Source organism: Halictus rubicundus, chromosome 13 (genome assembly GCF_050948215.1).
Source record: "Halictus rubicundus isolate RS-2024b chromosome 13, iyHalRubi1_principal, whole genome shotgun sequence".
Classification (NCBI taxonomy): Eukaryota; Metazoa; Arthropoda; class Insecta; order Hymenoptera; family Halictidae; genus Halictus; species Halictus rubicundus.
In genome coordinates this window covers 8,568,283-8,594,123 of record NC_135161.1, presented here as the reverse complement: position 1 = coordinate 8,594,123, position 25,841 = coordinate 8,568,283, and the positions used below count along the sequence as shown (strand labels likewise).

Below are 25,841 nucleotides of genomic sequence, written 5' to 3'. Positions count from 1 at the left end.
TATTTCGTATGAAAAGTGTTTTATTTCGGTGACCTAAAGCGTAAGTCCACACACAACAATTGAAATGGATTCACGAGTGAATAGAGTTCAGTTTAGAAGTCTTTCATGTATTTAATCATCGGCTATAATGAACTTAATAGCAACCGTAATCAAAACGATAGCGCGTCAAACATTTCCAAAACAATTCATTATTCCCGAGTACACACATGCGGCCTAGTATATTCTGAAATGATTAAAGTAGTCGGCCGCGTAAACGAAGGAACGGAACTGTGAATATAACTCGGTTGTAGAACCATTATGCGTCGTAGTCCAGGTGCAGGCGGTTCGCGTAGCGGTGAGGCCTCATCCACAGCCTAACACCGGCGTCGTACTGTCTCTTCTTCATGTTGTTGAAGCAACAGGCTCGGAACTGTCGAGTGCCGCATATGTTGGCGCACTCTCTGCCGCATTGGTCGCAGGACAGAGTCTCTCCGATGGTCCAGAAAGCGCAGACTGCAACGCAAAACGTGCGTGTTGTTTTTATCTTGGGTGCCGAAGCCCGAAGAAATGCATTTATGGATGTCGCGGCGAAACGTAATGAATTTTAAGCAAGTAATTACAAGTTACCGCATCTACATGCGGAAGTCGATCGGAACTTTTTAAATTTTCCGGTCGAGGAGCTACGCGTCGCAGAAATTCGCTCTTCGTGCATTAACATCCCGAAGACTTCTGATCTTCCAGTTCGCGGAACTCGAGGTATTAAATAGGGACGCGATTGGTTAAGATCTTAGAGGCAACGATACCGCGGCGACTGCTTTAAGGGAGACACTGTTTGATGGGATTATCTCTTTGCCGAAGAGATTACACTGGGCGAGGCGGAATCTGTCTATTTCGGAATCCTTTGACGCGCTCGGGATCTCGCGATTAACGGACCATGCCTATTTTTAATGGCCGGGAAAGATTAATTATTATAAAAAGTAGCGGCGCTTACCTAAGAGGATCAGTATCAAGCAAGTGCCGTTCATCTTCATGTTTGATGATCTGAATGCGAGTGTCCTGAATAAAAGGATAATTTCTTTTTAATTTCAATGGAGTGGACAGAGATTTTATTAAATTTTTGCGCTAGATTAGAATTACAATATATGATTAATTAATTAATTTACTTATTTATATTTATATTTTACTCTATGAAATAGGGTATCACACTTTGTAAAATTTTAACAGACAAAAGATGCTTCAAAATGTAAGAAATAGAGGACGGATCCGGCCAGCACGGGATATTAAAAACAAAATCCGTGTGCTCCGAGTACACAGGAATTATCTACACAGATTTTCAAACGGAGAGCAAGTGGTTGAAGCGTACAATACTGATCAGAGCAAACTCACCAATCCTTCAGGGATGACCGTCGAAGACCAAGTGATAAGACCTCCTGTGGAGGACCGCCGCCTCAAGACATAGTCCCCCACCAGGCTCCTGTCGCCTCCTGCATCCTTAACGCACACGCAATCGCATTTTCTGCATCGATACGATACTCAGAACAATCTCCAAGTCGATTTACAACTATAATTAGACGCCTAATCGGCAGGGACCAGTGACAAAGGCCACCTACACATCTCTACAGAATGGCCAGGGATTTGGGGAGTTCGAGACGGTGAGACGGTGCAATAAGACAATTGGATTAAACGTTCAGAAAATATTACCATCGCTTCTTTAATATGTAACTAATATTAACATGCATGTACAGATAATGCTGATGATCGGGGGCCTTGGATGATGATTTCCGGTGCTTGTTTGCGACAGGGATTGAGCTGAAACAAACGGTAATTTAAAAGTCTCTCGATGTTAGACACCACTATATTGATTTATGAATCAAATATGGAAGGTAATTAAATGAAACGACACTGGCTAGCCATTAGAGACTTTAGAAAATATTCGAACCGGGATAGTAAACGATCCTCTCTCTCCGTTTATAATCCGTGTAAGGAATTGTGACCTCGCAGTCCAACAACGTCGGCTCGAAGGTGTTCCTGATGATCACGACCCGCTTCACGGATTGATCCTTGCTGTACCACTCCGTTTTTTCTGTTCTGTCGTAGTAGCTGTGCACCTCCACTCCTTCTACGTAGAACTTGAGAATCGGTCTCGGATGTGCTCCCCTCACCACGCAAGTTAGGTTCAAATGTGTGTCGTTGAAGGAGGACACGTGAATCGTCGCGTCCTTTTCGGGTGCTGAAGAAGTACCAAACATATTACTTACGAAACTAGGTTTTTCAAATGAATGCGCTATATGTAATAGAAGCTTAACAATTTCTCCAAAGGAAATTATAGGAGGTAGCTTTGATTAAGAATTGTTAATCTTGTAGTTGCGAAGTTTTAAGTTCTTAGAATAATCGGAAATTGTTAAGATTACCGTAAACGATCATTCGCGATCTCATCGTGTCCTCCTCCTGGAAGGTGCTCACCATACAGGTGTACTCGCCGCCCATTTCCACAGTGACCATTTTCAAATGGATGATGGACCGCGACGCGGGATGCTGTAAATTGTCCTCGGGATACTCTACAAATCCGTTTATCACTCCCACATCCTGCGGTGGCACTATAAATATTCAAAGAAAATATTCACCCTGTTTCTTAATTACTGAGACAACTAGTAAATCGATTAATAGTTGAATGGAAATTACTTGGTGGAATCCACTGATAAACCTGGTCCATATTGTGGTACCATTTCACCACCAGGCCGTTTTCATCCGATCGAACGTGGTAGATGCAAGATAGATCGATGGGACCGGTCCCATTACGCACAATGCGTGGAATATCCAGCACGTTGATCTTCGAAGCGTGCGTGTCTAAAAGAAATTCATTTGTTACATTCATTAATTAATTATCCCTTGCGAGTAGATATCTGTAGTGTGGGATGGATCGATTGATTACCTTCTCATAAAATTAGAATCTACGCGATACACGCTTTAGAGCATACATATACGTATAGGATGACTTTATCGCGCTAGAGCGGACTCATACGCAAACTCGAAACAATCGGAAAGGTCACATGAGTTTTTGGTAATTCGCTCAGAGTCTTAAAAAATTTAATTTGCTGGCGATTTGGTATAATTTACCTGGGAACGGGTCCGATATTATAGCAATGGCTAGCAGAAAAGTCGTGCACACCGTTGACAGCATTTTCAACGAAGACCTCTTTACAGACTGATGAACAATTAACTATGCTTCGTTAGACTTAAATCAAGCGCAGGCGAAAGATTCTGCGCAGCCATCGGACGTATATTGTTCGTTGTACGAGGATTCGAACGATCAGAATTGTGTTGTAATTCGGTCTTTTGTTTTTAGGTATTTTATGGACGGATGATTTCCTTCGAAATGTCGTCGCGCGCAAATTTATTTCAATTTTGCAATCGATCTGCCGCCAATCCTTTGAACACTTGCTGACGCTCTTTCTGATTTCGTTGGTCGCTCACAGGTGGCGGTTCGATGTCCTAATCGACATTAATTTTGTAAAATTTGTTATGACTTGATTTTGCAAACAGGAATGTCCAAAATGTTTATATCACTCAATTATCAATAATTTACCAAAAATTCGTAGCATGCTTGTCTCCAAAATGGCTCTTTCGCTATTTTCCCGCCAATAATAGTACCCCATTACTTTCTCCACATAGGGATACGTTACTGCCTCTGGACGCGCATGCGCGAAAAACCCGTCCAATATCCCGCCACGTGTGCAAGTGGGCAAACTATAAATTCATGCTCCGTGAAGTATAACTGATTGTAACGTTCCTGTCATTCAAATAGTGGACGCGAAAACAAACGTCTTCTTTGTTGATTTGCATTGTTATAAATTTCTATCAATTCGTGAACAATGAACGACGATCCGAGAGAGGTTCTAGTGCTTTTAAATTCATTGGGATTCGTAGGAATCACCGCGCAACAACTAAAAGGTTTTATGAAAGGTAAACATGTTTACAGAACGTACAATTTCGTTCCTATCTTTCCAATAATTATTTTATCTTTGCACATTTTGTACATGGTAGTTGATAACTCTTTATTCTTGCCGGCAGATTTGAAAATGTATAGAAAAGTAAAAGAACTCGAGCGGCAACAAAAGAAAGAAGAATTGGCGAGAAAGATAATAGATAAACAGCAAAACGACATTAGAAGAATTCTCCGAGAACAGAGGAGACAATTCTCTGCGGACAATGTGTCCACTGATTCCTCTACTTCTGTCAATGACAATCCTATCGTACAGATAAAAGTGCATTGTGTATCGAACGACAAGGAGAACAGAGAATATTTTAATTCTGAGGACAGTCCTTTAGGTGCAAGACAACGCAGTGTTATAAAATCAAGGTCCAAGACACCGTCTGATCCTTGCAATGCTAGATCCGTTAGCACATCCTGTGATGGGGCAAGTAGTAACGTCCAGTTAAAAAGCTGCAGAAAATGTACTGAGCACTTGCGACAAGATACCGGTATCGCAAGAAAGTCGAAAACAAATGCAGACACAAACAAAGGAGTGCAACATGTAGACTCTTTGCAACCCAGGAGGCCCATGAGTGCTCCTAATTTGTTGGAGCATGAGCAAGACAGGGCTGGAAGTAGTCAGGCAAAGAGTGTGTTGTCTACTAAAACTTCCCAGTCTGGGACCAAATCCTGTAAGACTTCAATAATGCCTGAGTCTAATATATTATATTAGATCAGTGCAGAAGTTCATGCCTGATTCCTTGTTGTATTTTTTATTTTATTTTCATTTGTTATTTCTATTTTATAAACAGTCATCAGGCCATGGAGGTTGCAGCCAGAAGCTCAGAAAGCTTCCAATATGAAGAAATCAGATCCTGTTGCGCTTTATCAGAAATACCAACAGGAGTGGAAGCAAATGTCCTTCCCAGGGGAAGCCAAACACGCTGGCTTGAGATGGGCAATTCGTGAAAAGATGCTAGGTGGAGATCCTCATCCCGTGGTAAGAACTTTCCACGAACGACAGACTATTCTCCTCTTGTTTATTTATTTACAATGTTTTATCTTCCAGCCACTTCCTAGGAAGTCAACCAGTATGCCAATTTTAAAAAAGAAATAACCTTGATTAATTATAGGCGACAAATTTTTGATTAGATATAATTAGCTATAAGGAATGCGATTTTTATGGTTGAATATGGTAGTTCAATCTGCGGACGGTGAGCCGAAAAACTTCTGTCTTCCGAGGGTTCACCATTGCGAGGAAAAGGATGTTGATAAAAATAACGACAATCTGATCAATAATAAACGATTTAATTTTTCCTTTGGCTTAAGTTTACTGCTGGCTGAGTTTGAACTTATCCGTCAATTTTGCGTAATCTGGTCTATTTAGCTGATACAGAAGCCTGTCTTCGATCAAACGAGCCGCTCTTTCCGTGAGGACCAACGTATTGTGTTTTAGCATACTGTACACGTTCAGTCCTGAAAAAAACAAGGGTGAATTTGAATTGAATTTAAATTGAACTGCACATTTTTGGCAGTAGTCTTACCATATGCAGGCATGAGATTAACATGCTTTATACTGTCTGTTGCTGCAGTTATGTTTAAGGGCATAGTGTCTTCTGTGTCGACAAGAAGTACAGAAGGACCCCAGCCTCTTTCTTTGATCATTTCTTCTATGTAAGAGGATTCCTGGGTCGGTATCTCTAAATCGTTGACTATGTAGAGATCATCCTGAGCGAGTTTCACGGACAGCGTACAACAGAGACCAGCAACGCGTGTGAAGTAGGGCAGCATGTAAAAGTGAGGCGTTGGAGATCTAGGACCGTGAATTACACCACCGCCTCTCCACAATGGTGACCGTATGCTTCCATGGCGGGCCTTGCCTAATCCCTTTTGCGCCCAAGGTTTCTTACCACCTCCTCTTACTTCCGCACGAGTTTTCGTGTGGGCGTAAGACTAAAACGAAACATTGATATTAGATCAATGACAATAGTACTTAAGAATTGGAGTAATTCAATAATTACCACATAGCGATACATTCTCTGCCACCTAACATTTTGGTGAATAATGTCTATCCTTGGTGCTGCCGCGTAGATCGTAGGATGCAGGTACACTAAGCCTAATTTCTTACTCTCGACCGTGTCCAAATTTTCCAGCCACACTTGTCGCACCTTTTGATACTGAAATTTCTCATCTCTGTAACTTTTTTTGGAGATGACCGGGTCGATCGGTTCCGAACTGGTCGTCCGTTCACTGACAACAGCCGTGCAGAACCTTAATGCTTGTTGCGAACATGTTTGTAGTCTCGTAGCAACGTTTCTGAGAATCATCGACATTTTTCTGAATAAAGTTTGTTGTTATTCTCACACCGTGATCATTGTTAAACCGACAACCTAACCACGCTTTTCTTCTGCTTGAAGTATAATACTCGGGTTCCGTGCAAGATGGCGCTGGAGGATGTAGATGTCGCTGCTGCCGATCATGTGAATTTTGTTTTCGTCTTTGATAAACAAATGATTTCAAATTTTCCTTATTGTGCCGTTTATTATCCTCAATTACCGATGAACCTTGATAATTCAAATGTCAAGGGTGAAGATAAAATCTATTTGCAGAGGTATACCGTCGAGTTTTTATATAACAAAGGCGCGACAAACGAAAATTCGACTTAACGCTAGGTTTTCGGAGCACTAAAACGACTATTTTACATTACATTAAATAATAAAAAAAATGACATTCTCAACAATTGTATTTCGATTTGCAGAAATTTGAAACAGAAAAGGAGAGACTCGTTCTAAGAATCTTTTGATTATATTGTATGCAGAGGAAAAAACAGCCAATATAACATAAATATTGTTATTTTATTGTATTGCATTACTGCTAAAGATGTATGGGAAGAAGGCCTTTAAACTAATAACGGAATTAGATTTGTCTGCGGAGATCCAACCGTTCAATGTAAGTTGCACAATGCAGTAAGTAAGATGTATAATTACAAGATAAACTAACAATCTATTTCTATATTGAATAAGAAAGCAGTCCAGTATCATGTAGCACTGTACAACGAAAGACAAATATTTTGCAGGAGGTAATGGTCAAGGAAATTCTCGAGGAAATGCATGCCCTATATGATGCAAACATGGCCGATAGGTTTGTAAATGCTTAGAGACACAGTTGGACAGTGTCAAATACAATTGATGAATCACTGATCGAGTGTATTGGTTCCAGCAACGCCATTCGAAACGAGGACAACATGGCTCTGCTGCCATCGGTTCAACTCCGACACATAGCACTGACTAGAAACAAGAGATGCATCTTGGCATACATCTACAACAGAATGAGGAAGCTGAGGGAACTGAGATGGGAGCTGGGAAGCATTTTGCCACCGGAAATAAACACCAACTTACTAAATGCAGAGGTTCAATGGTTCCAGTCATACAATAAATCGTTGGCTACGTACATGAGGTCTCTGGGAGAAGATCAGGGATTCAATCTGACTGCAAACATGTTGCCTCCAAAGACTCCTTACGTGGAGGTAGTTCATAAGCAACAGTTTCTTTTCGGAACATTGTTAATCACATTAGGAATCAAGTTTAAGATGTCTGTCAACTTATCGTACAGGATATGTAATTAATTTCGAATTCCAGGTGAGATGTATGGTAGACTTTGGCAAGCTAGAGCTAGAAGACGGTCAAGTGATATTGCTGAAGAAAAATACGTATCACTTGTTACCCAGAGCAGTCTGTGAGCCACTTATAAGGCAAGGTATACTGGAGCACAACACCGCGTAACATTTCTCATCGTTTCTCATTGTCATTTCTCATTCACACAAATAAAAATTCTGTATATTTTTAATCCTCTTTTTTTCATGTTAAATAGTTCTTGACAGTACACTCAGTCTACAATTCTTGGAACATTTTGTACAGGACACCTGAATTGCTATAGACAAAAAAAAAAAGACAAAAAAAATTCGACCTTCAACGAGCTTTCCGTCTGAAACAAGTTTGGCCATTAACTATTCTCCACGCCTCCAGCCACACAAAAACGAGCGACATCAATCAGTAGACCGTTAAAAACCGAGCGAGTTTAGTCTGCTCGTGCTCGGGAAACCGCCGGATTAGGAAATAGATTATCTTCCGAGTCGATAATGACCCGCCTCCGCCCGGTCGGAGAAGTTCCTTATCTGAAATCATGTCCAAAATTTCGTAAGCCCGCATAATGCATGTTTAGACTTCATTAGGAATTTCCCAGAGAGTCTGAAATTGTGTCCGACGGCACTTGAAGCAGGATGAACTTGCTTGCTACGGCGATAGTGCGGATTCTCAGCTCGTTTGTACATGTAAAGCTTAATGATTAAGGTTTTCCGCCTAATCGAGGACGACAGAAACATCTTTTCCACCGATAGCATCAGTCCGCCGTCCATATAGCATACTGATCGTCGTGGCAGCGGAAGACGCCTTTAATTATCCGGTAAGCGACCTACTTTGCATTTTTCATTGATCGAAAAAAATAATACGAGGAAAACCGTCGGAAAAAGCGTGTCCGCAACGATTTCGAAATGCGCCGGGTTTTTACGGACGTGTAACGGTACTGTTCTCGCTTTTATTGATCGATCTATGGGTCACGAGTTCGATCTGATTTTAAATTACGAATCACGGCAATCGGCGATCGTCCGATTACAATCTATTTTCGCCTGCGTTACCACGCGTTTCTTATCGTGTTAATTATGCGAGATTTCTAATACGTGCACTACTGATTTGTCCGGAGATTTTACGGAACAACGTAATTCTTTTATCCCGTCCCAAAGGTTCCCCCGTATCGGTTATCTCATAAGCAACGCGAATCTCCTGTCTTATCTTTATTTATGCACATTCCCTTGTTTTCTACAGTCCATACAATCGCTAAAGATTTTTGTGCTTTCAGAAATATAAAATTCGCATTGCTTATGGAACCATCTAATATTCCATTCTGAGGTATAGTAGGTAGTTTTATTTATGGAAAATAAAAGTTTATTGCATCAATTCCAAGGTGCTAGAACCAATTAAACATTACTACCCTCCTCTAATAATTTGATTAGGTTGATGGTAATAATGTTGTTAAATTCTTTTAATTCTATCACTATTTTATATTTTACCTGTTCAGCTTTATTATAAATGCATAAAATCCGTCTAGTAATTGTTTCTAATTAACAGCCGGTTTCTATAAGGGATTCACCTTCCAAAAATATAAAATTGCTGGCACGTCGACCTAATGCGTCTTTCTGTTATCCTAGAGTATCCTGCGAAGCTATCATAATTAATTGCATCGGTAAAACATTCCCAAGTAACGTCTGGCTTCCACATAAGGGATAATATCCTAGGAACACAGATTCCCCCGGGCATTGAGTCATCGTTGCGTTTCCAGAATCGTGAAAAAAAAAAGAAATAAGACGACAATGAGAAGATAGCGGGAAACCCTCCTTTTATAAGGATGCAATTTCCTCGAAATCCTGTCCTTCAGCTTTGAGTTTCGTTGCTCCGACTGCTCTAAAAAAACTGGGGCTTGCCGGGACGAAGTGCAGGTTCAACGGTCGAGAACCTTGTAACGCAAGGTGTAGTAACAAAATTCGTTGATAACCGACCTATCTGTCCCAGCGAATAAAGTCTTCTACACGATGCAGAGATAGTACAATTCCAGGGCTTATCTCAGGTTTTCCCCAGCTGGCTTAAACATCGGTGCCTTCCCAACAACAATTTCTCTGCTACCAACCGCGGCTGGTGTCACCGCTTTTCTCCGACTCGTTGGCAATACCTGACGCGTAACGCCTTTTCATAATTGCCGGTTGTTAACTAGACTCGGGAATTTTATGCGAGATTAAAACTTTAAAGATTACGGGACATTCGAACTGCATAAGAATTCATTCGTACCCTTAATAATTTTAACAAGTGATGAATATAACAGAAATCTCAACACTTTGCACTCGAAGCTGTTTTAATTCCAAAAACCAAGACATTTTGTCACGTAAAATATTTCCATTGTACATGATTTAGTTCCTGTTAAATTTTTAGCAATTTCTTAGATACAAGCATAGCAATGTAATAATTGTTTCAAATAATAGTACGGCAATTTTTAGTGGCGACTTAGAGCCGCCATTCGAGTGCTAAGGACCAATGTTTCATAAGAGCATAAAGAATCGCAGTTTACTAGAATTAGAAATCATTGTAAAATTGAAGCCACAGTTTTACCACCACTGTCAACAATTTCTCCGTCGTCGAGCACACCTTGTGCCACATCTTTTCGTTGGCAATGCTCGCTGTGCAACGCGTTTTCCCAGTAGCTGGGTATTACCCAATTACCCGACGATAGATAATAACGATACAAGTAATTGGAAAAGTTCGCTGAGAAAGGGAAGTTACAGTTTTGTTAGATACCTATTATCAGCAGTAATTTCTCCGCTGTCAATCACGCGTCGCACTTTTCTCGGCTTCGTCCTGCGACAATGCGCGTCGTGATTTTCCGCGATCATCGAATAATTGCCTTGTGATGGCTAATAACAATATCAGCTATTGGGAAAAACTCGCTGGAACAAAAGGAAGCTGCGGTTTCGTTATATTTCTGTCCTATTTGTCCTAGATTTCCTGCTTTGCTTTCCTTTCTAAAAAAAAACGTTTGCGGTTGGAAACAACATCCTCTGTTTTTCCTCCGATGGTTCGCTGCGTTCTTGTTCCACGAAATTTGCTTCTGGACTGCGTGCAATCTGTTCAGTATCGCGAACGCAACATTTTGAATTATATAATTATATAATCGTCGGATTACCAGACGATTGTCCGGGATAGAGGTGACGACACCCGGTGGTTTGATACGACTAGGCAATGCGAAGGCAAAAATTACGTGAAAAATTACATAAATGTTTTGGCCGCGCAGGGGCGCAGGACTAATGCTATATCGTTTACAAATGCCGTTTACGAGCGGCCTTGTGTTTTCCAGCGCGGTCTAACTTCCATGACTAATCGGCCACAGTCGTTTACGATTTTCGTAACAACGGGTTATACTTATAAGAGAGCACATATTGTGCGACAATGGTCCGTTATTATCGGGTCGGCGTCGTCGCTCGGCCTCGTTATGTTCACGATAACACAGGTAGACGTACACAGAGCTGTGCGTTCGCTCTCTTTGTGTTGCGACCGGGTGTCAGTAACCATTCGTTTGGGAAAAACCTGTGTTTAAACGGCTCGAATAAGGCCACGTGGATGTCGTCGTCGTCGTCGTCGTTGATCTTCTCGGTATCGTAACGAGTCAACATATTAACGCAGATATTCGGATGGAATTTCCGGTGAGCCCGCCCGTGTCTACATTATATCAAACAACAAGCTTGGAAAGAAAGTAGTACGGTGAAATCTGCGTGGTCACGTAGAAACTGCTGGATCGTCCCGAGCGACGCTTTCCCATCGCGCACCGCCAGAGACAATCGGCCGTGCACGGGAATATCCGGACACCATAAATCACCGGTGACGCCGTCTCGGGTTTCGTGGTCTTGTTAATATATGATTCGGTAGCCAAAGGACGCCATTGTTGTCTCGGTCGACCATTGTCGCAGGTTTATGATAGAATTTTATGATACAGGCACTACACTGACATGGAAATCAGAGGCACCGTCGCCAGATCAAGACTTCGTTCCCCACTCTAATTTCCCCTTCCACCGCGCTGTTCCCCACTCTTCCGTCGCGACCCGGTCACGTGACGCGTTTCGTCTTTGCCGTGTATAATCCTGTATTGGAAAAGAGAGGGTAACTTTTTCCCCTCAATTCGTGCTCCCTCCCCTCATCTGACGACACTGATCAGACGTAGTTGATGGAGAATGCGAGTGACATTGACTCTTGATTTATTAGCTTGTAACGGTTCGGTATTTCCATAGAAGAAGAGAGATGGTTTGGAAAGTACTGTATGTATGCATTTTTTATGATAGCAAGCGTATGGGATTTTTAAACGATTCTGTGTACGTTTAACGTACAGAGGCTCGCCCCTTTGACACTTTAACCACCGTCTCACCTACGCGCTGTTGGATCATCTTTTGATCTCATGATAAAGTAGCAATTTCGAGTAGATTTAACAAATATGACAGCTCAATTGAAATATTTAGTATTCATTTTTACTATGTGGGAATTAAGTATTTCATTTGTAAACCAAAATATCTTGAGATCTAATCATTTCTTTTGGAATTAATATTTAGTAAAGAAATGACTGAACGTCTAGATATAATATGGTCGTTAAAAATCCTATTAAAAAGTATACATAGCCATAAAAGATCCGGTAGGTAGAGTGTTAAAATCCAAGAAAGAATATCGAACCCAACCCGTTTGGAAGGACAAAGGACTAGAAGGAGACAAATGCGGTCGTTGCAGGATTATAAAAGTTTTATGAAAAAAAACAAGCTGTTTGGTCACCTTCATACAGACATGTAGTCCCGGTGTATTTTCCCATCATTCAAAACAGTGAATTCCGCAATCACATCTACAATTCCATGAATCTCTACAGCACGTAGCACGTATACAACATAAACATGTGTATGCGAGAATATTATCCTATCCGGTTGTTTGTCCTCTTTATCTCTTGAGCATTTATACTCTGCTATATTAACACAGAAACTGCTGGGTTCCTTTTACAGTTAGGGTAAACGTATCATAGGCTTAGTGTCTTTCTGATAATAAATTTCTTAAAAATGTGATTAGCGTGCTAACATTTCGAACGGCGAAACAATCAGTAGAATAATTCTGCCTGTAGTCAGCCAGTTAAGTCCAGCAGACAGCTGTCCTAACTACCAATAACTTATCAACAAACATTCATTCAATTTTGCAATTTCTTTCCCCCGGAAGACCGACTGCCAGGCATAGGACGAAATGAGGTGCGTTTCACAATTCCCAAAAAGCAAAAAGTTTATCAGTCGGGACGTGGTTATCGATAGTCGCTTATCGGTACAACTTTTCCAACGACCCAATTGCCGAAGGATTTTCAATTTTCGTTGCGTTTCCGGTCGGCATGTTCTTCCAAAGCGCGATTATCTAAAGAATGCAGGATCGTGTATTTACATGCCTCTGTGTGTGTACGTGTGTGCGTGTCTCTGTTGGCCCTGCCAGAGTACGATGGGTTTTCCCACCCCCTACCCTGCCTGTTTCTCCGAGCACGCGCGTGTAATCATGATCCGCCAGGGGCGCCACCGTACGCGCGCGGCCATAGCTTTGCTGCGAATGCCATACGGCGAGTTTGTCTCAGACAGCGCGCCGAGTATCAACGTTCTCGACGACACCGACAAAAAAAAAGAGAAAAAAGAAACTCGTACAACGAACGTATCACGGGAGAACGCGCAACAATTCGTAGATCCTGCTGGACCAGTAATCGCGCGCGCGTATAATCTGGTTCTTTTTTTACTTTTTTGTTGGAAACGAACGTTCGCGGGTCCCCAACGAACGATCGGGACACGAAGTGAGTTTCGCGAAGATAGGCGAACGCGGGTTGCAAACGAGAATGCGACGACGACACGAGGGAACGACGAGCACACATAGAAGCGCGACCGAAGCCACAGCTGTTTAGCGTGTGACGGAACGACGAAGACGACGAGCGACGATCGAAAGTTGATCATCGGTAAAGAGAGAGCGTAGTTTCGCACGGTGGCGTTGCTGGTTTTGCTCGCGAACGAAACAGTCAGTCGAACGGAACGACAGAGCGTTTCATCTCGGAGACACGGGACGAGGCTCGATCTAACCTTAAAAACGATCACGAACGATGTGGCATCCGCCGAGCGAGACACCGATCCCGGGAAATGTTGCAGAGCAAGGCGGCGCGGACAAACGCGAGGAGAAAGGAGAAACGGACTCCGGGTTCCTGTCCAGCGGCAACTTACTGGTCAGCTCGGAGATTTGCGAACACGAGGTCACGGATGCTGCTGCAACCGCGCCCGTTGCACCGGAACCAATGAGGGTCGACAGCGGCGTCGATTTTCGGCTGAGCGAGAGCCTGAGCCAGCTGTCGCTCAAGCAAGTCACCCTGAACCCTCTCGGCACCAACGACAGGGTTCAAACTGAACCCACCTTCGAGCTGACACCGGTCTCACCCGAGAAACTCGAGCAACGGCAGATCGAGGAACACCGATCCCGGATCGAGAAACCGATCGAGCTCGACTGGCAGCTTTACTATGCCCAGGATGACGACGGCGATACGTGAGTACCTTATCCTTTTAATCGGTTTACCAGTTACAATTGTACGCTAGTGACAGAACAATAGTATACTATGGCAAAAATCATTCGACGAACTCGGTGCAAAAGTTCCTCTCCGATTTCGTATTTAAATACTACGAGGGAATCGGGCACGTTCTTTTTTGCAGTCCTTTTCTCTCTTTGATCGTTAGTAGGTCGAACACCAACACCGTTTCATACTACAGTTTTTGCCCTAACTGCATAATACACGAGGTCAAGCACTAATTACCGTCGCGTGATCGTGTTAAGAGGTTAGGATGCAGTGTTGATCGGTGTCAGTTTCTCTTTAGGACGCAATACGATATTTGAGGTTATTCTGCCTGGTCGAATAAGTCGTTGAAAAAGAATGTTTGGTCATAGTTTTCGTCGTAGAATTGCAGCGTCGCACCATCTTTGTTGCACCATAGTCTGTGCTTGACAAGAGGAGATCAAAGGTTCAATGGTCATAACAGCTGCCCAAGGCAACTCCAAGCATATAATATATAGGCTGCAGGAACGCCACATTATGATTACAGTATTCTAGACTATTCTAGACTATTATATTTGTAGACTATTCCATTGTTTTATTGAGTTGAAAGTAACAAAATTATTATTTTGGTCCTAAACGCACAAAATTCGCATTACGGGCACGTATTAAATTGTATCACGTTCCGTAGGAGATTTACGCGGTACTATTTATCGTTGGAGCCATTCTCGTTGACCTTAGAGTTATGTTCTGAATAGCGATAAAATAAGGAGCAATCTTGTTGACATTTGCGAGGGAACAACGGTGTTAGGAATCTATTCAGACCTGTTGGTGTTGAATCGAGCCTACGAGATTAGCGTAGCTTAATCGTCAGGCATGTAAATAAGAAACGGCGTGAAAGGTGAATGTGTATATGGGACGACGGTTCGTGCGAAATGATAATCGTCACTATGACATGTTTACATCCATCGACGACTTCGTCATCCAGCCTCTACTATGTTGTTTGTTTTCTGAGTTCACGTGACCCATGTATAGTCATTCGAGAGTATTTATACTTTCTCGAGTAAATCGGGACATATAATCCGTAGTGATTCAGGCGACGTTAATCAGCTTACCAACGAGGCGAAATATATTCCAAATATTGTACGTTTCGAGCAATTTAGATTCGCGTTTGAAATTGGCGGGAAATTCTACTCCTGCCTTGGTTCGAACTTTTGGCGGGAACATCCAATTCGACTCTTCGATACAAAGTAACGAATCTATAATATTATCGTGGAATCGACGAGCCAGATAATGAAGTTCCCATCAACAAGCGTTCATCGGGTGAAAAATCATCGTTATCGTTTTTGTTTTTCCCCCGATATGCGTCATTGCGATGGTCACGAGTTTCATTGCCGCAATTATTGCGGTGGGCGCGTAGATCTTTCGTCATCCTCGCAAAATCCCAGATCTCTGACTCGCTTTCGCTACAAAACGGATCAAAGTACAGTAATGCCTCGGTCTATGTATTCGGAGAAATCGTGACGCATGATTCGCTAATCCCATTGTTCTGCTTTATTTTTTACGACGATTCTCCCAACGTACATTAGTAACAGAAAAGAAACGGCATGGAACACGATACAATTACTAACAATTTCATAAATAAATAAATAAAAAAAAAAGGGAAGTTCTGCCGCTGAATTGCTATATTATTTCATCGGCCTGCCGACGCACATGTCTTGTTACACGCTGTTTGTTTTTACTTGTGACAGCGACGGCAAAAGATGAAAAGTCCCGCGGACATGTATCGGGGCATTACCGTAATGCGTGTGGCCGCGCGTGCGCATTTGCGCTGCAACCTGTAGCCCGCGAGGCTTTCGAAGCGTTGTTTTTAATGAGCGTCCTCGTGTATCGATCACAGCTACGATAACGATGCGAGCTGTTGTTGAATGGGCGTGATTCTTCGTAGCACGGAGAAACTATGACTCAATAAACTTACGTTCATCGAACGCGATTTTCCCGGTACCGTCCCGCAGAAAAATCTCATTTTTCATGCACGATCGTCACCGAAACGGGTGACGCGTTGCAATTTCGTCGAACATGCATATTTCACGAGACGAGAGAAATTCCAATTCGATCTCGGTTTTTTGTTATGGACCGTGTAAAATTAGGAATTCGCATAACCGGCTCCATTAATAGGTACACGATGAGTAGCGTACGTACTCGGAGAGGAAAAAAAGAAGCACACGAACAACCTGTTCAATTTCAACGAAGACTTTTATTACATCGTATAATTTTGCATAGTTACGTTTCCCTGCATGAATTAGGCTTGGCATAAATTGGTCAGGAAGGACGCGGGGCTTTCAATGGGGGTGCTATACGAGCTGAAATGAAATTTCAGGTTCCTTAATTCATTTGTTTATGCTCTTTTTCAATTTCAAAGTCTTCTCTAACTTAAACTCTAGATTGACTTAGAGTTGAAAAGCGCACTTTTGCAGTTAAAATTGTGTGAGCATTGCTGAGAATATTTTGCAGAAACTACGTCGAAATTAGGAAGGAGGTCTAAGATCAAGCAAGAAGAGTCTTCACTATTTACAAAAACATCTAGTCTTTCATCATCGTTATTATCATACTCTTCACAGGATTGTTGGCTCATTTGTTTTTTCCGAATGCTCGCATCAATTGTACGGATGTACCCAAACAAGTTAGGAAGTCCCCTTCTTATCATTTTCCTCAAGTCAGAATCAACTCGCGTCCATTATTTCACGGGGAGCATCATCATCACCTGCATTGACTGCCTTTACGGTTCTGCAAAAAAACATGTGGACACGTGAGACTGTCTTCGCGCGTCATCAGACACACACACATGAATCATGGTTACGTATTTCCTATCAGCGAGCGCGTTGACCGATCGTGATCTCGTTGCATCACGACATTTAACCCTCTCATCGAACGATTTATTTTTTCGCGAGCATATATTCTGCTATGACGCTGTAGGTTGATTGATGGGACACATATTTCTTAATGATACGTATTTCGCCTGAACGTTGATACTGGGAAGCGATGAAACGCATTAAAATTAATAAACGACGCGGCGAACTCTTTTCTGGCTATCGGATCTGGTGTTGCAATATACTAATAGTCTATATTACACTGTGTATTACACTATAGGGCTATATTACACTGTCTGAACCCTTAGAAATTTCGAAAAAGGGCGTCCGAGCCGATTGGAGTTAGCCCCCTTCATTACAATATCGAGACAGTCTCATAATGAATGACACAATCGGAATAACTTTTCTATAAACGGACCAAACGACTTCAGTTTTTCTGCCAAGCTAGGTGCAGTAGTTTACTAGATGATATATTAAAAATTAAAAAAAAAAGATAGTGGAAGTTTCTTTTCCCAAGTCTTTTATTTGGGGCTGTAAACTAAACTCTATTGCAATCCGAACTTCTTCCCGATTGTGCCGCGAGACTGCCATAAATCTGTTCAGGCTGTTTTCCTACCTGCACCGGGCGGGTACAATGAAGAGCCCCGACAGGTTAACAGGATTAACGAACGGTTCTCGCTTTGTGTTTTCCAGGCAACTGCACATTGCGATCGTGCAGGGCTTCCTGGAGGCTGCGTTCAGCCTAATAAGAATGGCACCGCACTTCTGCCTATTGAACATACTGAACGACGACGGACAGTCCCCGTTGCACCTGGCCGTGTTGACGAGGCAGCCGAGGATAGTGCGACGGCTGATCCTGGCAGGTGCGAATCCCGCGCTGAGGAACTTTCGCGGAAACACGGCCCTTCACCTGGCCTGCGCGACCGGCGATCTAGCCTCGGCCATGGCCCTCACCGACACCCTGACGCCTCTCGAGAGGAGCTACCTTTTACCTGAAGGCAAGGTGCCTGCATTGCCGCAGAATCTTGAGCAACGGAACTACGATGGTAAGTCGTTGCACCTGGACGCATCCTCTACCTCAGCTTCAACTGATACATCGGGTGTGCAAGTAAATTCGGTGCCTCCCTTTTCTATAGCTTTCATTTACGATATCATGTTACGATTTTGTGCAGGAAACTCGTCCTCTTAAACTGAGAATCAATTCTGCGTCTTTTGATTTGATGGTGGACCCAACAAGACCCAGCTTCTGAATTTCACCTAACTTTTTAAGACGAAGAGTAGAAGGGTAGTTCTATAGCTGAAGATCGGAACTTTAAAACGCCACTAAGAACTGGGAGAGAGTGCAGTTTAAAATGGGGTTACGTGCGATTGAATGTGGAAACACCGAACTTATTTGCACACCTAATATGTCTGCTCTCGAATCGAAACGGTACCGAGTATGCGATTCGTTTTCCTCGTTACCGTCGCGTTCCCCACCGAAGCGCCGCAGCTCCGCCCCTCTGGTCACGTGACTCGATCTCAGACAATAGAAAGCGGCGCCCACTGCTTTAGAACATCGCGCCCGTATCGAATTCGCGCTACGTTAACGAGGAAAGTCTGTGTTTAAACGATTTTACTACTGAATGAATGTGAAATGTCATTCAAGACAAAGAACTTCTCATGCGCACAATGTTTCGCTGTATCAGCGAAGATTAGCAGACTGATGTGCACCCGAGCAATGATGTACGTCCGAAAAGGATGATGCAACGGACATTCTTGCGTAATAATCCCGGGAACAGAATTTTTCTTGTGAACCGTTCGAAACCGCACGAATCGTTTCCTTCAATACGAGCATGTAGACTTCGCATTTTCGTAAGAAACTTAGTTCTTAGGTGAACTATTGGGACTGATGCGGCCCTACATCTTACTACGTTTCTATTTTTACATTTTTAAGGGTTTTAATTATTCGAACAAGTTGAATTCCGACAGTACATGTCTGTAAATTCTGACGTTTTTAATTTTTCGCGTTTCCTCTGCTCATTCTTGTCGTAAAACAAGTTGTTGCACACAATACACAGTCCACCAATACCGAGCGCGTGTCCCTACGTTCAGAGGATAATAAACTCCAGCTTCTAGAAACCTAACAATAGCCGTTAAACGCTCATGTTCCCCCGTGTCCTCGTTTCCATTGTGCCGCGTAAATCATATTCGCCTCGGCTATTCATAGGTATCTAAAAAAGCGTATCTCAAAGATATCGCGGTGTTGCGAAACAAAAGAATCTCTGAAAGAGAGCCGAACTCTTGACCCTGTACATCGAACAGCAGATAGAGCGAGCAGCATTGTGATGTCGATGGTGTGCCTTAACGAGGAAGCGAATGAGCGACCGTGACAACAAGAGAATCCTCGGGAAATCCTAACAGCTTTTACCGCATGAAGCAACAGTCACCTCGGAAAGCGTCGCGAGGCAGCGCGCGTACGAGGAGAGGCATAACAATCCTGTGACCACGATTACGCGCGGGTTTCCCGTGATTTCATCGTGGAACGAGACCGTGATCCACGTTTTAGAACGCTCGGAAATCCCATTAAACGGTCCGCTGGACGATTCACCGTGAACGGCAACGCCAATTTTTCGGCCTAATTGCCCTCTGGTCGATCGTTTAGCCATTCCACTACGATTCGATCACTGCGGTTCATCGAAACTGATGACGCGAGCAGATTTTTTCAGCAAATTGTGTCCCCTAAAACGTGTAGAGATTTCTCTGTGACTTTTTAATAGGGGTTACTATTAAAAACTTAAATTTTTTAAAAACTTAAAATTACTTTTTAACACGGGTCTGGCCAGAGACATAAATAGAGTTAGGTGCAATTGGTGGTGGTAACCGATTTTTTGGCACTATAGACTTTCTGTTGAATCATTTGGCTATTCCTCTGGAGTTGATCACAGTGGTTCATCGAAATTGATGACGGCAGCATCAATACAGCGTCTATTCGATATATGTCCAAAACACGAGTCTGGGACATACATAGTTAGGTATTGGATTTTTTGGCACTATAGACTTTCTGTTGAATCATTTGGCTATTCCTCTGGGGTTGATCACAGTGGTTCATCGAAATTGATGATGGGAGCAGATCTTTTCAGCCGATTGTGTTCCATGGAATGTGTAGAGATTTTCCGGGTTTTTTTTTTTATTACAGTTCATTTTAATTGGTAATGTTAACCGATTTTTCTGTCAGATTCTTTACCAAGCCTTCCTCCGTATTTTAGTTGCTATAGTTCATCATCTCTGAACCCTCTTGTCTTTGTTTTTCCCGCGGGCTCTTTCGGCCATCTCCCGTCGAGAGCTTGATCGCCTCAAAACAGGAAAAGCTCAAAATGGAGACCGTTCTTTTTCGAAGTTCGGGAATTCCCGTGTAACGTCATTCTCCGACACATACACTCCATTCCGGGGCGGATACACGAACCGGAGGCGGCTGGCGTAACGGCTGCTTTTGGACCATGACGGAATATTAGGCTCGCGCCGGTTTGTTCGAACACTGATTTTTCGATTGTCTAACGGTCTCCGCCGCAAATCCGTCGCTGGATCTATAGATCTCTACGTCTTGATAGGCAAGCTCGAATAGAAAATAATCTCTGCACTCGAAGCTGTTTTAAGTCCAAAACATCTTCTGACCTTGAATCTCCCCATTGTACAAAAGAAAAAATACTACGCCGAGCCCTAAACGAGACTGATGTGCATTCCTTTGTAATAATAACAGGATTGAATTTATTCCCATTGAAAATTGAAAATATTCTCGTGGTAGATCTGATGTTAAAAATTTAGAAACCTTCGACAATTGTCTCAGCGCTAAAATCCCAAAAAATTGGAAGGGTAGTTAATCGTTCAGCCTGCGAACGTCTCAAACAAACCGCCCCCGCGAGAAATCGATGGGGCAAATCCCGAAAGGGGTGTGTTCGAAGTTCGCGTGACAGTTTCACGTAGCGGGTACGTAGATACCCGTGACGTACCCTCCGCGATCGTGTTAGCGTAAACAACATTCACTCGTGGAACTCGTTGAATGGGGGTGGAGATCGATTTCTCCCAAGGGGGTGGCGTTCTAATTCAGTACCGCGGTTTTCCCAGATTTCTCCGAATCGATAGAACCGCGTCGGGGTTGTCTGTGCGATCTCGCCACGAATTTGCGAAAAAAAAGAGGGGTGGGTAGTCCAAGGGTGAGAATACCCGACGGAATTCGAGCGGGTCGGTTTCGTGCGTGCGCGTTACATCACGCGCCGGATGAGACGGCCGGCAGATGTTTTTGATATTTAAAAATACCTGCGGGACTATTTGCGTGTGTCGCGGTATTCTCGGCTCTCGATTCGACTTGGGAAACCCCACACATCGGCGTCGAACGCGGTGGGCTCGGCTCGCTTTCACCCCCGCGGCGAATATACATGCAGCGTCGTTCGAATTTGCGAAGTTCGAGATCCGGAAGTGAAACTCTCGCGTTGCAGCGATTTACGGTCGGATCTTGACGCTTCAAAAGGTCGTAAAAAAATAAACGCGCAATCAGGAAACTTTCAAATTCAATAATGTCAGTGCCTGCCTTTTCAAAAGTGGTACCAACGGATAACCGAGGTTAAAACACGTCCACTTTTACATCCTTCGTAAAACTATGTCCACCATTTTGTTTCTCTCGTTGAATATAAAAGCAGTCCGATTTGCGTCGTGTTTGGGCTCGTTTTAATCCGAAAGATCTAAACAATCCAACGGGCACTGCGTCCCGAGTGACAAAAATTATTGAACTTGAAATTCTAAGAGGGAAGAGCGGGGACGGGCCATGCGCGTTTAAGCGAGCACTACGGCACGGTGGAACACGACCATAACGCTCGACCTTCTTTCTTGCTTTCGAATTCCGAATTTCATTACACCGAACGGAAGAAGGAGGATCGTCCGCGATGTCGTTCACCGCTCGCCGGATTTCAATTGCAAATCGGCGATAAATCGCGCACCGGGAAATTCCACGCGGTGTGCTAATGTGGGACCAACAGAGCGGCGCGTGTCGACGATGAGCTTCTGTTGCCACGAGGCGAGCGGGAACAGCGTGTAAATATTTTAGTTGAAGAGTTGCGGCGGCTGATGTCAGAGCAGATCGGTTATCGAATTCCGTCGATGGTACCCCGGCGAGAGATAGTCGCGCGCCGATGGTAACGAGGGGTGGTTTAATTTTAGGCGGGTCGCCTTTGATCGGTACGAACCTAGTTTGGACCGTGGGACGACGGCCAAACCTCCGACGACAATGATTCACCCGCGGCTTCCTAGTTCTATGTATATCTTTCTAGAAGCATGTGACTCGGTCGCATCATTCTGAAGTACGCGGCCGTCCGTGGCCCCCCTCGGTTAGGCTCGTTCTTCGATTAAGAAATAGAAATCCGTGGCTAAATACGCGACGAGCGGTCACAATGCGACCGGCAGCCTTCTAATTCCGACGGCGCCCCGTTAGCAACCGGTTGAGAATGTTCGCCAGCTTTAGGGGATCGTCGCAATGCTAGTCTAAATCGTTGGATGCTGCGCGGAATTCGTATCGCTGTTAATTAAACGATATCAGTACCCCCCTGACACGTGATGTCGAGTAAACAGAATTTTCAAAAATATGAGGATCATTCGCGTGTGCTGTACTTCAGGTTTCAGTGATGTACCGACTGTGCCGATTTTATGCATTTATGACAAAAATGAATTGGTCAAGTACGAATGACGTGTTGTTATGCACTTATTTAAATCCTTAACATATCTACCGGAAACCTGTTCGAAAGGAAGCTTTGTAATCATTTTATGTAATAATGTCAAGCGAAATTATTAGATTACTGTTGGAGGATCTATCAAATCTTGAAAAAATTAGGAAAAAATCAGAGATATTGGGTGGAAATACTGTGTCTTACAAGAGACTTGGACAATTTTTCTTTTGCATAAAAATCGGTAATCAGGCCATCAGGTGTGAATTAATGGGAAAGCAATTTTTTCGAACCCCTAAGGGATCACCCCTTGCAACCGAGTTGAAGAGCATCACCAAAAACTAGCGCACGCTCTGCTCACAATTACGAAATTGTTCCTCCGCGAACGGATGAGCGGAGCCTACTAATATACCTAATCACCCTGATTCTTGTGGTTCCAGGTGAGATGTGCCTGCACATAGCAGCAGCCTCGGGCCAAGTAGATCTGGTACGGCTTCTGCTTCGTCTCGGAGCGGATCTGGAAGCCAAGGAGGCGTTAGCTGGCAAAACTGCACTTCATTTGGCAGTGGAGCGTGGCTGTCGATCAGTGGTCGCGTTTCTGCTGAAAGAATGCAGGCCATGCTTAGACTCCCAGACCTATGCGGGCATCACTGCCTACCAGATAGCCTTGTGCTTGGACTCTCAGATCGCCAGCGAGTTGGTGAGAGAGGGCGCAACCCCGGAACCGCTTCCGGAATCGGATTCAGACAGCAGCGACGACGACGACGCGATCGTCTCGGCGAATTATTTGCCTGCGATCGCAAGACTTAGGCAGAACGTGGTCGGAGTGAAGGTGTAGATGATATCCTATCCATCGATCGTTTCCGAGTTTTTTTTTTCCCCGTTTCCAAGGCCTGATCGACGAGCGACCGATCCAGGACATCAGAAACAAGAGCACAAGTATTATAGATCAGGTGATTCCGACGCGATCGATACGGTCCCCCGGGATCGACGGTCGAAATAACGAACACGGTTTGAACCGGCGATCGAGCCTCGGACAAAAGCGAACCTCTGTGAGGGACAAGTATTTCGAGGGACGATTAGGAATTTAGCAAGAGTGCTGAACGAAGAGGAAAAGAGAAATTTTGTGAATGTTTCGCAAGAACTTACGCTTAAGGAGAGCCCAAGATCTCGTCGTGTACATAAGAAAGCGAGAGGAGCGAGAGTGAGAGATAGACTGCGGATTCTTGTATTCCTCGCACAGACATGGACCTGATAAAACGCTGTGTACTAGGAAAATTTTAGGATATCAAGAACTTTCGATTTAACTTGTTGTTGCTTTTCATTTTAATTAGAAATCCGCAGTCTAGTGAGAAAGAGAGAGAGAGAATGCGAGAGCGAGCGAGCGAGAGAGAGAGAGAGAGTAAATGGTGTTGAACCCGAGTCGATTAGGGATCTAGATAATTACATAATTGTATTCGAACATTCGTCGTTTGACCGTTCGCGTTTAAGCTGTATATACATTAGATATATTTATGCGAATCGAAGAGACCGAGACAACACTTTCCGAGAAATTTACCCGGGCAGATAGGTAGAGTCTTGCCCTGTTGTACATAGTCCTTTTATTCTGTTAGGTAAAAAGACGGAGCGTTGTCGAGCTCCGTCCCGAATAATATTAATGGTAAATCAGTAATATACGAGCGTTTAGTAATAAAATGGCCTTCGACAAAAATCGACCGTTGCGAAATCTTTGTATACTGTCGCTGAGGTGTGACGAATGGGGTTAGCGGGGGCAACGGAAGCATTTATAGCGTATGCTAATGTGTGAAACACGACGAAGGAAAAAGATTCACGTATATTCATGAACTCTGTTGGTCTGTTCTTAATTTCTGCACTCCCTGCACCACTAATTAATCGCACGAGCGAATACGAACGCGGATCTCGCAAATCTCTCTCCGTCTCTCAACACTCGGTTCCAGGGCGAGTCTACTCGTCGCTCTTTTTTTTCGCGCTTTCGCTACCGGAAGATCTATTAACGACCCTTTTAAGCTCGAGAGAAGCTTCGAAGATCACCAGTTCAGTTCAGTTCAGCTCAGAAAGATCATATTACTCGAAACATTTTGCTAGTATAGAAGCCATTTTTAACAATTCTGAACTATTGATCTTTGATTTCTAAAGGATTTTTATGTAACCGATGAACTATGGCGCCGTATCAGTACTGTCTCGAAATAGTTGCAATTATGACATTCTCTTGGCTCCATTGGAACACATTCAAATTGCACAGTCCCAAACTAAATGCACGAATATTTCTTAATGAATTTTTGCAAAATTTTCGGCCCACTCTAACTGTGCGAAAATCTCACGCATAGTTCGGGTTATCGCTCTCTCGGAATTCTCGCGGCTACGGGCTAATTGCTCGAAATAATTGCAATTATGAAACTTCCTTAGCGCTTGTGAACATTTGAACTTCACAGACGTAAACTACATACTCGAATGCATCATAGTGAATTTTTTCAGAATTCTCGGTACAGTCTAACCGCGCGAAAATTTTATTCACAGACGGAGTTATCATCGCTCTCTCAGAATTCCCACGGATACGGTTTAATTGCTCGACAATAGTCGCAATTATTAAATTTCCTTAGCACCACGCGAATATTTGAACTTCACAGTTGTAAGCTACATGCTCGGATCTATCACGAGATTATCGCTCGCCCGAGATTCCCCGCCGTTTCAATTTAATCATTCGCAAACATAACTGGTACATCACCAGTCAAGCTGGTGAAGTGAAAGTGTCCCCGTCGAAATTTCGCCTAACACGAAAAATGGGAGCCGTGGAATCCCAGCTAAGTGATACACGGGATTAACCGATGATGGTCTTCTGTTCATCACGATATCCGTAACAGCGTAAACTATATCAAATTAATTCCGTGCACGCGCGCGCGCGCGCGCGACAAGAGTGCGACGTGATTCACGTGGAAAAGTGTCTGCGTAGTTGATCGTGTCATCCGGTTAACAGGTCAATCCTATGGATATCGAGTTATGAGCTGAAGAATCCGCGCGCCGCGGGCCTGCGAGACGCTAAGAGGGGGATGGTGCGTGTTAATTTAGCCGGGACCCGACGTAAAAATGTAGAGCAAGGACCGGGTTGGTTATTTCGAGTCGATC

General features: G+C 43.5%; 6 protein-coding genes across 8 annotated transcripts; 3 read left to right on the top strand and 3 right to left on the bottom strand.

Moving 5' to 3' along the window:
- Positions 1 to 295: 295 nt before the first annotated feature.
- LOC143360708 (trissin-like) lies at positions 296 to 1,647 on the bottom strand. 2 transcript variants are annotated; one of them, XM_076799809.1, is made up of 3 exons: positions 1,366 to 1,647; positions 971 to 1,035; positions 296 to 492 (listed from the first exon to the last, which is right to left on the bottom strand). In XM_076799809.1, exons 2-3 carry the CDS (start codon positions 1,008 to 1,010, stop codon positions 296 to 298), a joined length of 237 nt encoding a protein of 78 aa, XP_076655924.1. In that variant the 5' UTR covers positions 1,011 to 1,035; positions 1,366 to 1,647. The 2 variants fall into 2 exon arrangements, with proteins under 2 accessions (XP_076655924.1, XP_076655922.1); XM_076799807.1 differs by having other exon boundaries at positions 971 to 1,647.
- A 16-nt stretch (positions 1,648 to 1,663) lies between these two features.
- LOC143360703 (uncharacterized) lies at positions 1,664 to 3,584 on the bottom strand. 2 transcript variants are annotated; one of them, XM_076799802.1, is made up of 5 exons: positions 3,097 to 3,584; positions 2,662 to 2,826; positions 2,391 to 2,576; positions 1,919 to 2,209; positions 1,664 to 1,788 (listed from the first exon to the last, which is right to left on the bottom strand). In XM_076799802.1, exons 1-5 carry the CDS (start codon positions 3,158 to 3,160, stop codon positions 1,691 to 1,693), a joined length of 804 nt encoding a protein of 267 aa, XP_076655917.1. In that variant the 5' UTR covers positions 3,161 to 3,584; the 3' UTR covers positions 1,664 to 1,690. The 2 variants fall into 2 exon arrangements, with proteins under 2 accessions (XP_076655917.1, XP_076655918.1); XM_076799803.1 differs by lacking the exon at positions 3,097 to 3,584 and adding an exon at positions 2,912 to 3,025.
- LOC143360700 (uncharacterized) lies at positions 1,757 to 5,268 on the top strand. The gene is made up of 5 exons (XM_076799799.1): positions 1,757 to 1,800; positions 3,652 to 3,942; positions 4,051 to 4,644; positions 4,765 to 4,952; positions 5,022 to 5,268. Exons 2-5 carry the CDS (start codon positions 3,852 to 3,854, stop codon positions 5,067 to 5,069), a joined length of 921 nt encoding a protein of 306 aa, XP_076655914.1. The 5' UTR covers positions 1,757 to 1,800; positions 3,652 to 3,851; the 3' UTR covers positions 5,070 to 5,268.
- Positions 5,242 to 6,397, bottom strand: Mrpl4 (mitochondrial ribosomal protein L4). Its single transcript, XM_076799801.1, has 3 exons — positions 5,974 to 6,397; positions 5,497 to 5,905; positions 5,242 to 5,428 (listed from the first exon to the last, which is right to left on the bottom strand). The coding sequence occupies exons 1-3, from the start codon at positions 6,283 to 6,285 to the stop codon at positions 5,283 to 5,285; spliced, it is 867 nt and encodes a 288-aa protein (XP_076655916.1). The 5' UTR covers positions 6,286 to 6,397; the 3' UTR covers positions 5,242 to 5,282.
- Positions 6,398 to 6,419: 22 nt separating this feature from the next.
- LOC143360704 (DNA replication complex GINS protein PSF1) lies at positions 6,420 to 7,799 on the top strand. Its single transcript, XM_076799804.1, has 5 exons — positions 6,420 to 6,563; positions 6,711 to 6,901; positions 7,029 to 7,093; positions 7,172 to 7,478; positions 7,591 to 7,799. The coding sequence occupies exons 2-5, from the start codon at positions 6,833 to 6,835 to the stop codon at positions 7,732 to 7,734; spliced, it is 585 nt and encodes a 194-aa protein (XP_076655919.1). The 5' UTR covers positions 6,420 to 6,563; positions 6,711 to 6,832; the 3' UTR covers positions 7,735 to 7,799.
- A 5,344-nt stretch (positions 7,800 to 13,143) lies between these two features.
- On the top strand, positions 13,144 to 24,542 carry Cact (NF-kappa-B inhibitor cactus). Its single transcript, XM_076799795.1, has 3 exons — positions 13,144 to 14,136; positions 17,701 to 18,053; positions 23,138 to 24,542. The coding sequence occupies exons 1-3, from the start codon at positions 13,703 to 13,705 to the stop codon at positions 23,533 to 23,535; spliced, it is 1,185 nt and encodes a 394-aa protein (XP_076655910.1). The 5' UTR covers positions 13,144 to 13,702; the 3' UTR covers positions 23,536 to 24,542.
- Positions 24,543 to 25,841: the final 1,299 nt, after the last annotated feature.

Excerpts from the sequence above, each read along its gene's own strand:
- LOC143360708 (XM_076799807.1), bottom strand. The coding sequence starts at position 1,010 with ATGAAGATGAACGGCACTTGCTTGATACTGATCCTCTTAG. Across the intron at positions 493-970 it reads CTTGATACTGATCCTCTTAG|TCTGCGCTTTCTGGACCATC; the intron begins GTAAGCGCCGCT and ends TTTGCGTTGCAG.
- LOC143360703 (XM_076799802.1), bottom strand. The coding sequence starts at position 3,160 with ATGCTGTCAACGGTGTGCACGACTTTTCTGCTAGCCATTGCTATAATA. Across the intron at positions 2,210-2,390 it reads ATCGCGAATGATCGTTTACG|CACCCGAAAAGGACGCGACG; the intron begins GTAATCTTAACA and ends GTACTTCTTCAG. Across the intron at positions 1,789-1,918 it reads GAGGATCGTTTACTATCCCG|CTCAATCCCTGTCGCAAACA; the intron begins GTTCGAATATTT and ends CGTTTGTTTCAG.
- LOC143360700 (XM_076799799.1), top strand. The coding sequence starts at position 3,852 with ATGAACGACGATCCGAGAGAGGTTCTAGTGCTTTTAAATTCATTGGGA. Across the intron at positions 3,943-4,050 it reads ACTAAAAGGTTTTATGAAAG|ATTTGAAAATGTATAGAAAA; the intron begins GTAAACATGTTT and ends TCTTGCCGGCAG. Across the intron at positions 4,953-5,021 it reads GTGGAGATCCTCATCCCGTG|CCACTTCCTAGGAAGTCAAC; the intron begins GTAAGAACTTTC and ends TTTATCTTCCAG.
- Mrpl4 (XM_076799801.1), bottom strand. The coding sequence starts at position 6,285 with ATGTCGATGATTCTCAGAAACGTTGCTACGAGACTACAAACATGTTCG. Across the intron at positions 5,906-5,973 it reads AGAGAATGTATCGCTATGTG|TCTTACGCCCACACGAAAAC; the intron begins GTAATTATTGAA and ends GTTTCGTTTTAG. Across the intron at positions 5,429-5,496 it reads TAATCTCATGCCTGCATATG|GACTGAACGTGTACAGTATG; the intron begins GTAAGACTACTG and ends TGTTTTTTTCAG.
- LOC143360704 (XM_076799804.1), top strand. The coding sequence starts at position 6,833 with ATGTATGGGAAGAAGGCCTTTAAACTAATAACGGAATTAGATTTGTCT. Across the intron at positions 6,902-7,028 it reads CGGAGATCCAACCGTTCAAT|GAGGTAATGGTCAAGGAAAT; the intron begins GTAAGTTGCACA and ends AATATTTTGCAG. Across the intron at positions 7,094-7,171 it reads GATGCAAACATGGCCGATAG|CAACGCCATTCGAAACGAGG; the intron begins GTTTGTAAATGC and ends TATTGGTTCCAG.
- Cact (XM_076799795.1), top strand. The coding sequence starts at position 13,703 with ATGTGGCATCCGCCGAGCGAGACACCGATCCCGGGAAATGTTGCAGAG. Across the intron at positions 14,137-17,700 it reads CAGGATGACGACGGCGATAC|GCAACTGCACATTGCGATCG; the intron begins GTGAGTACCTTA and ends TGTGTTTTCCAG. Across the intron at positions 18,054-23,137 it reads TGAGCAACGGAACTACGATG|GTGAGATGTGCCTGCACATA; the intron begins GTAAGTCGTTGC and ends TTGTGGTTCCAG.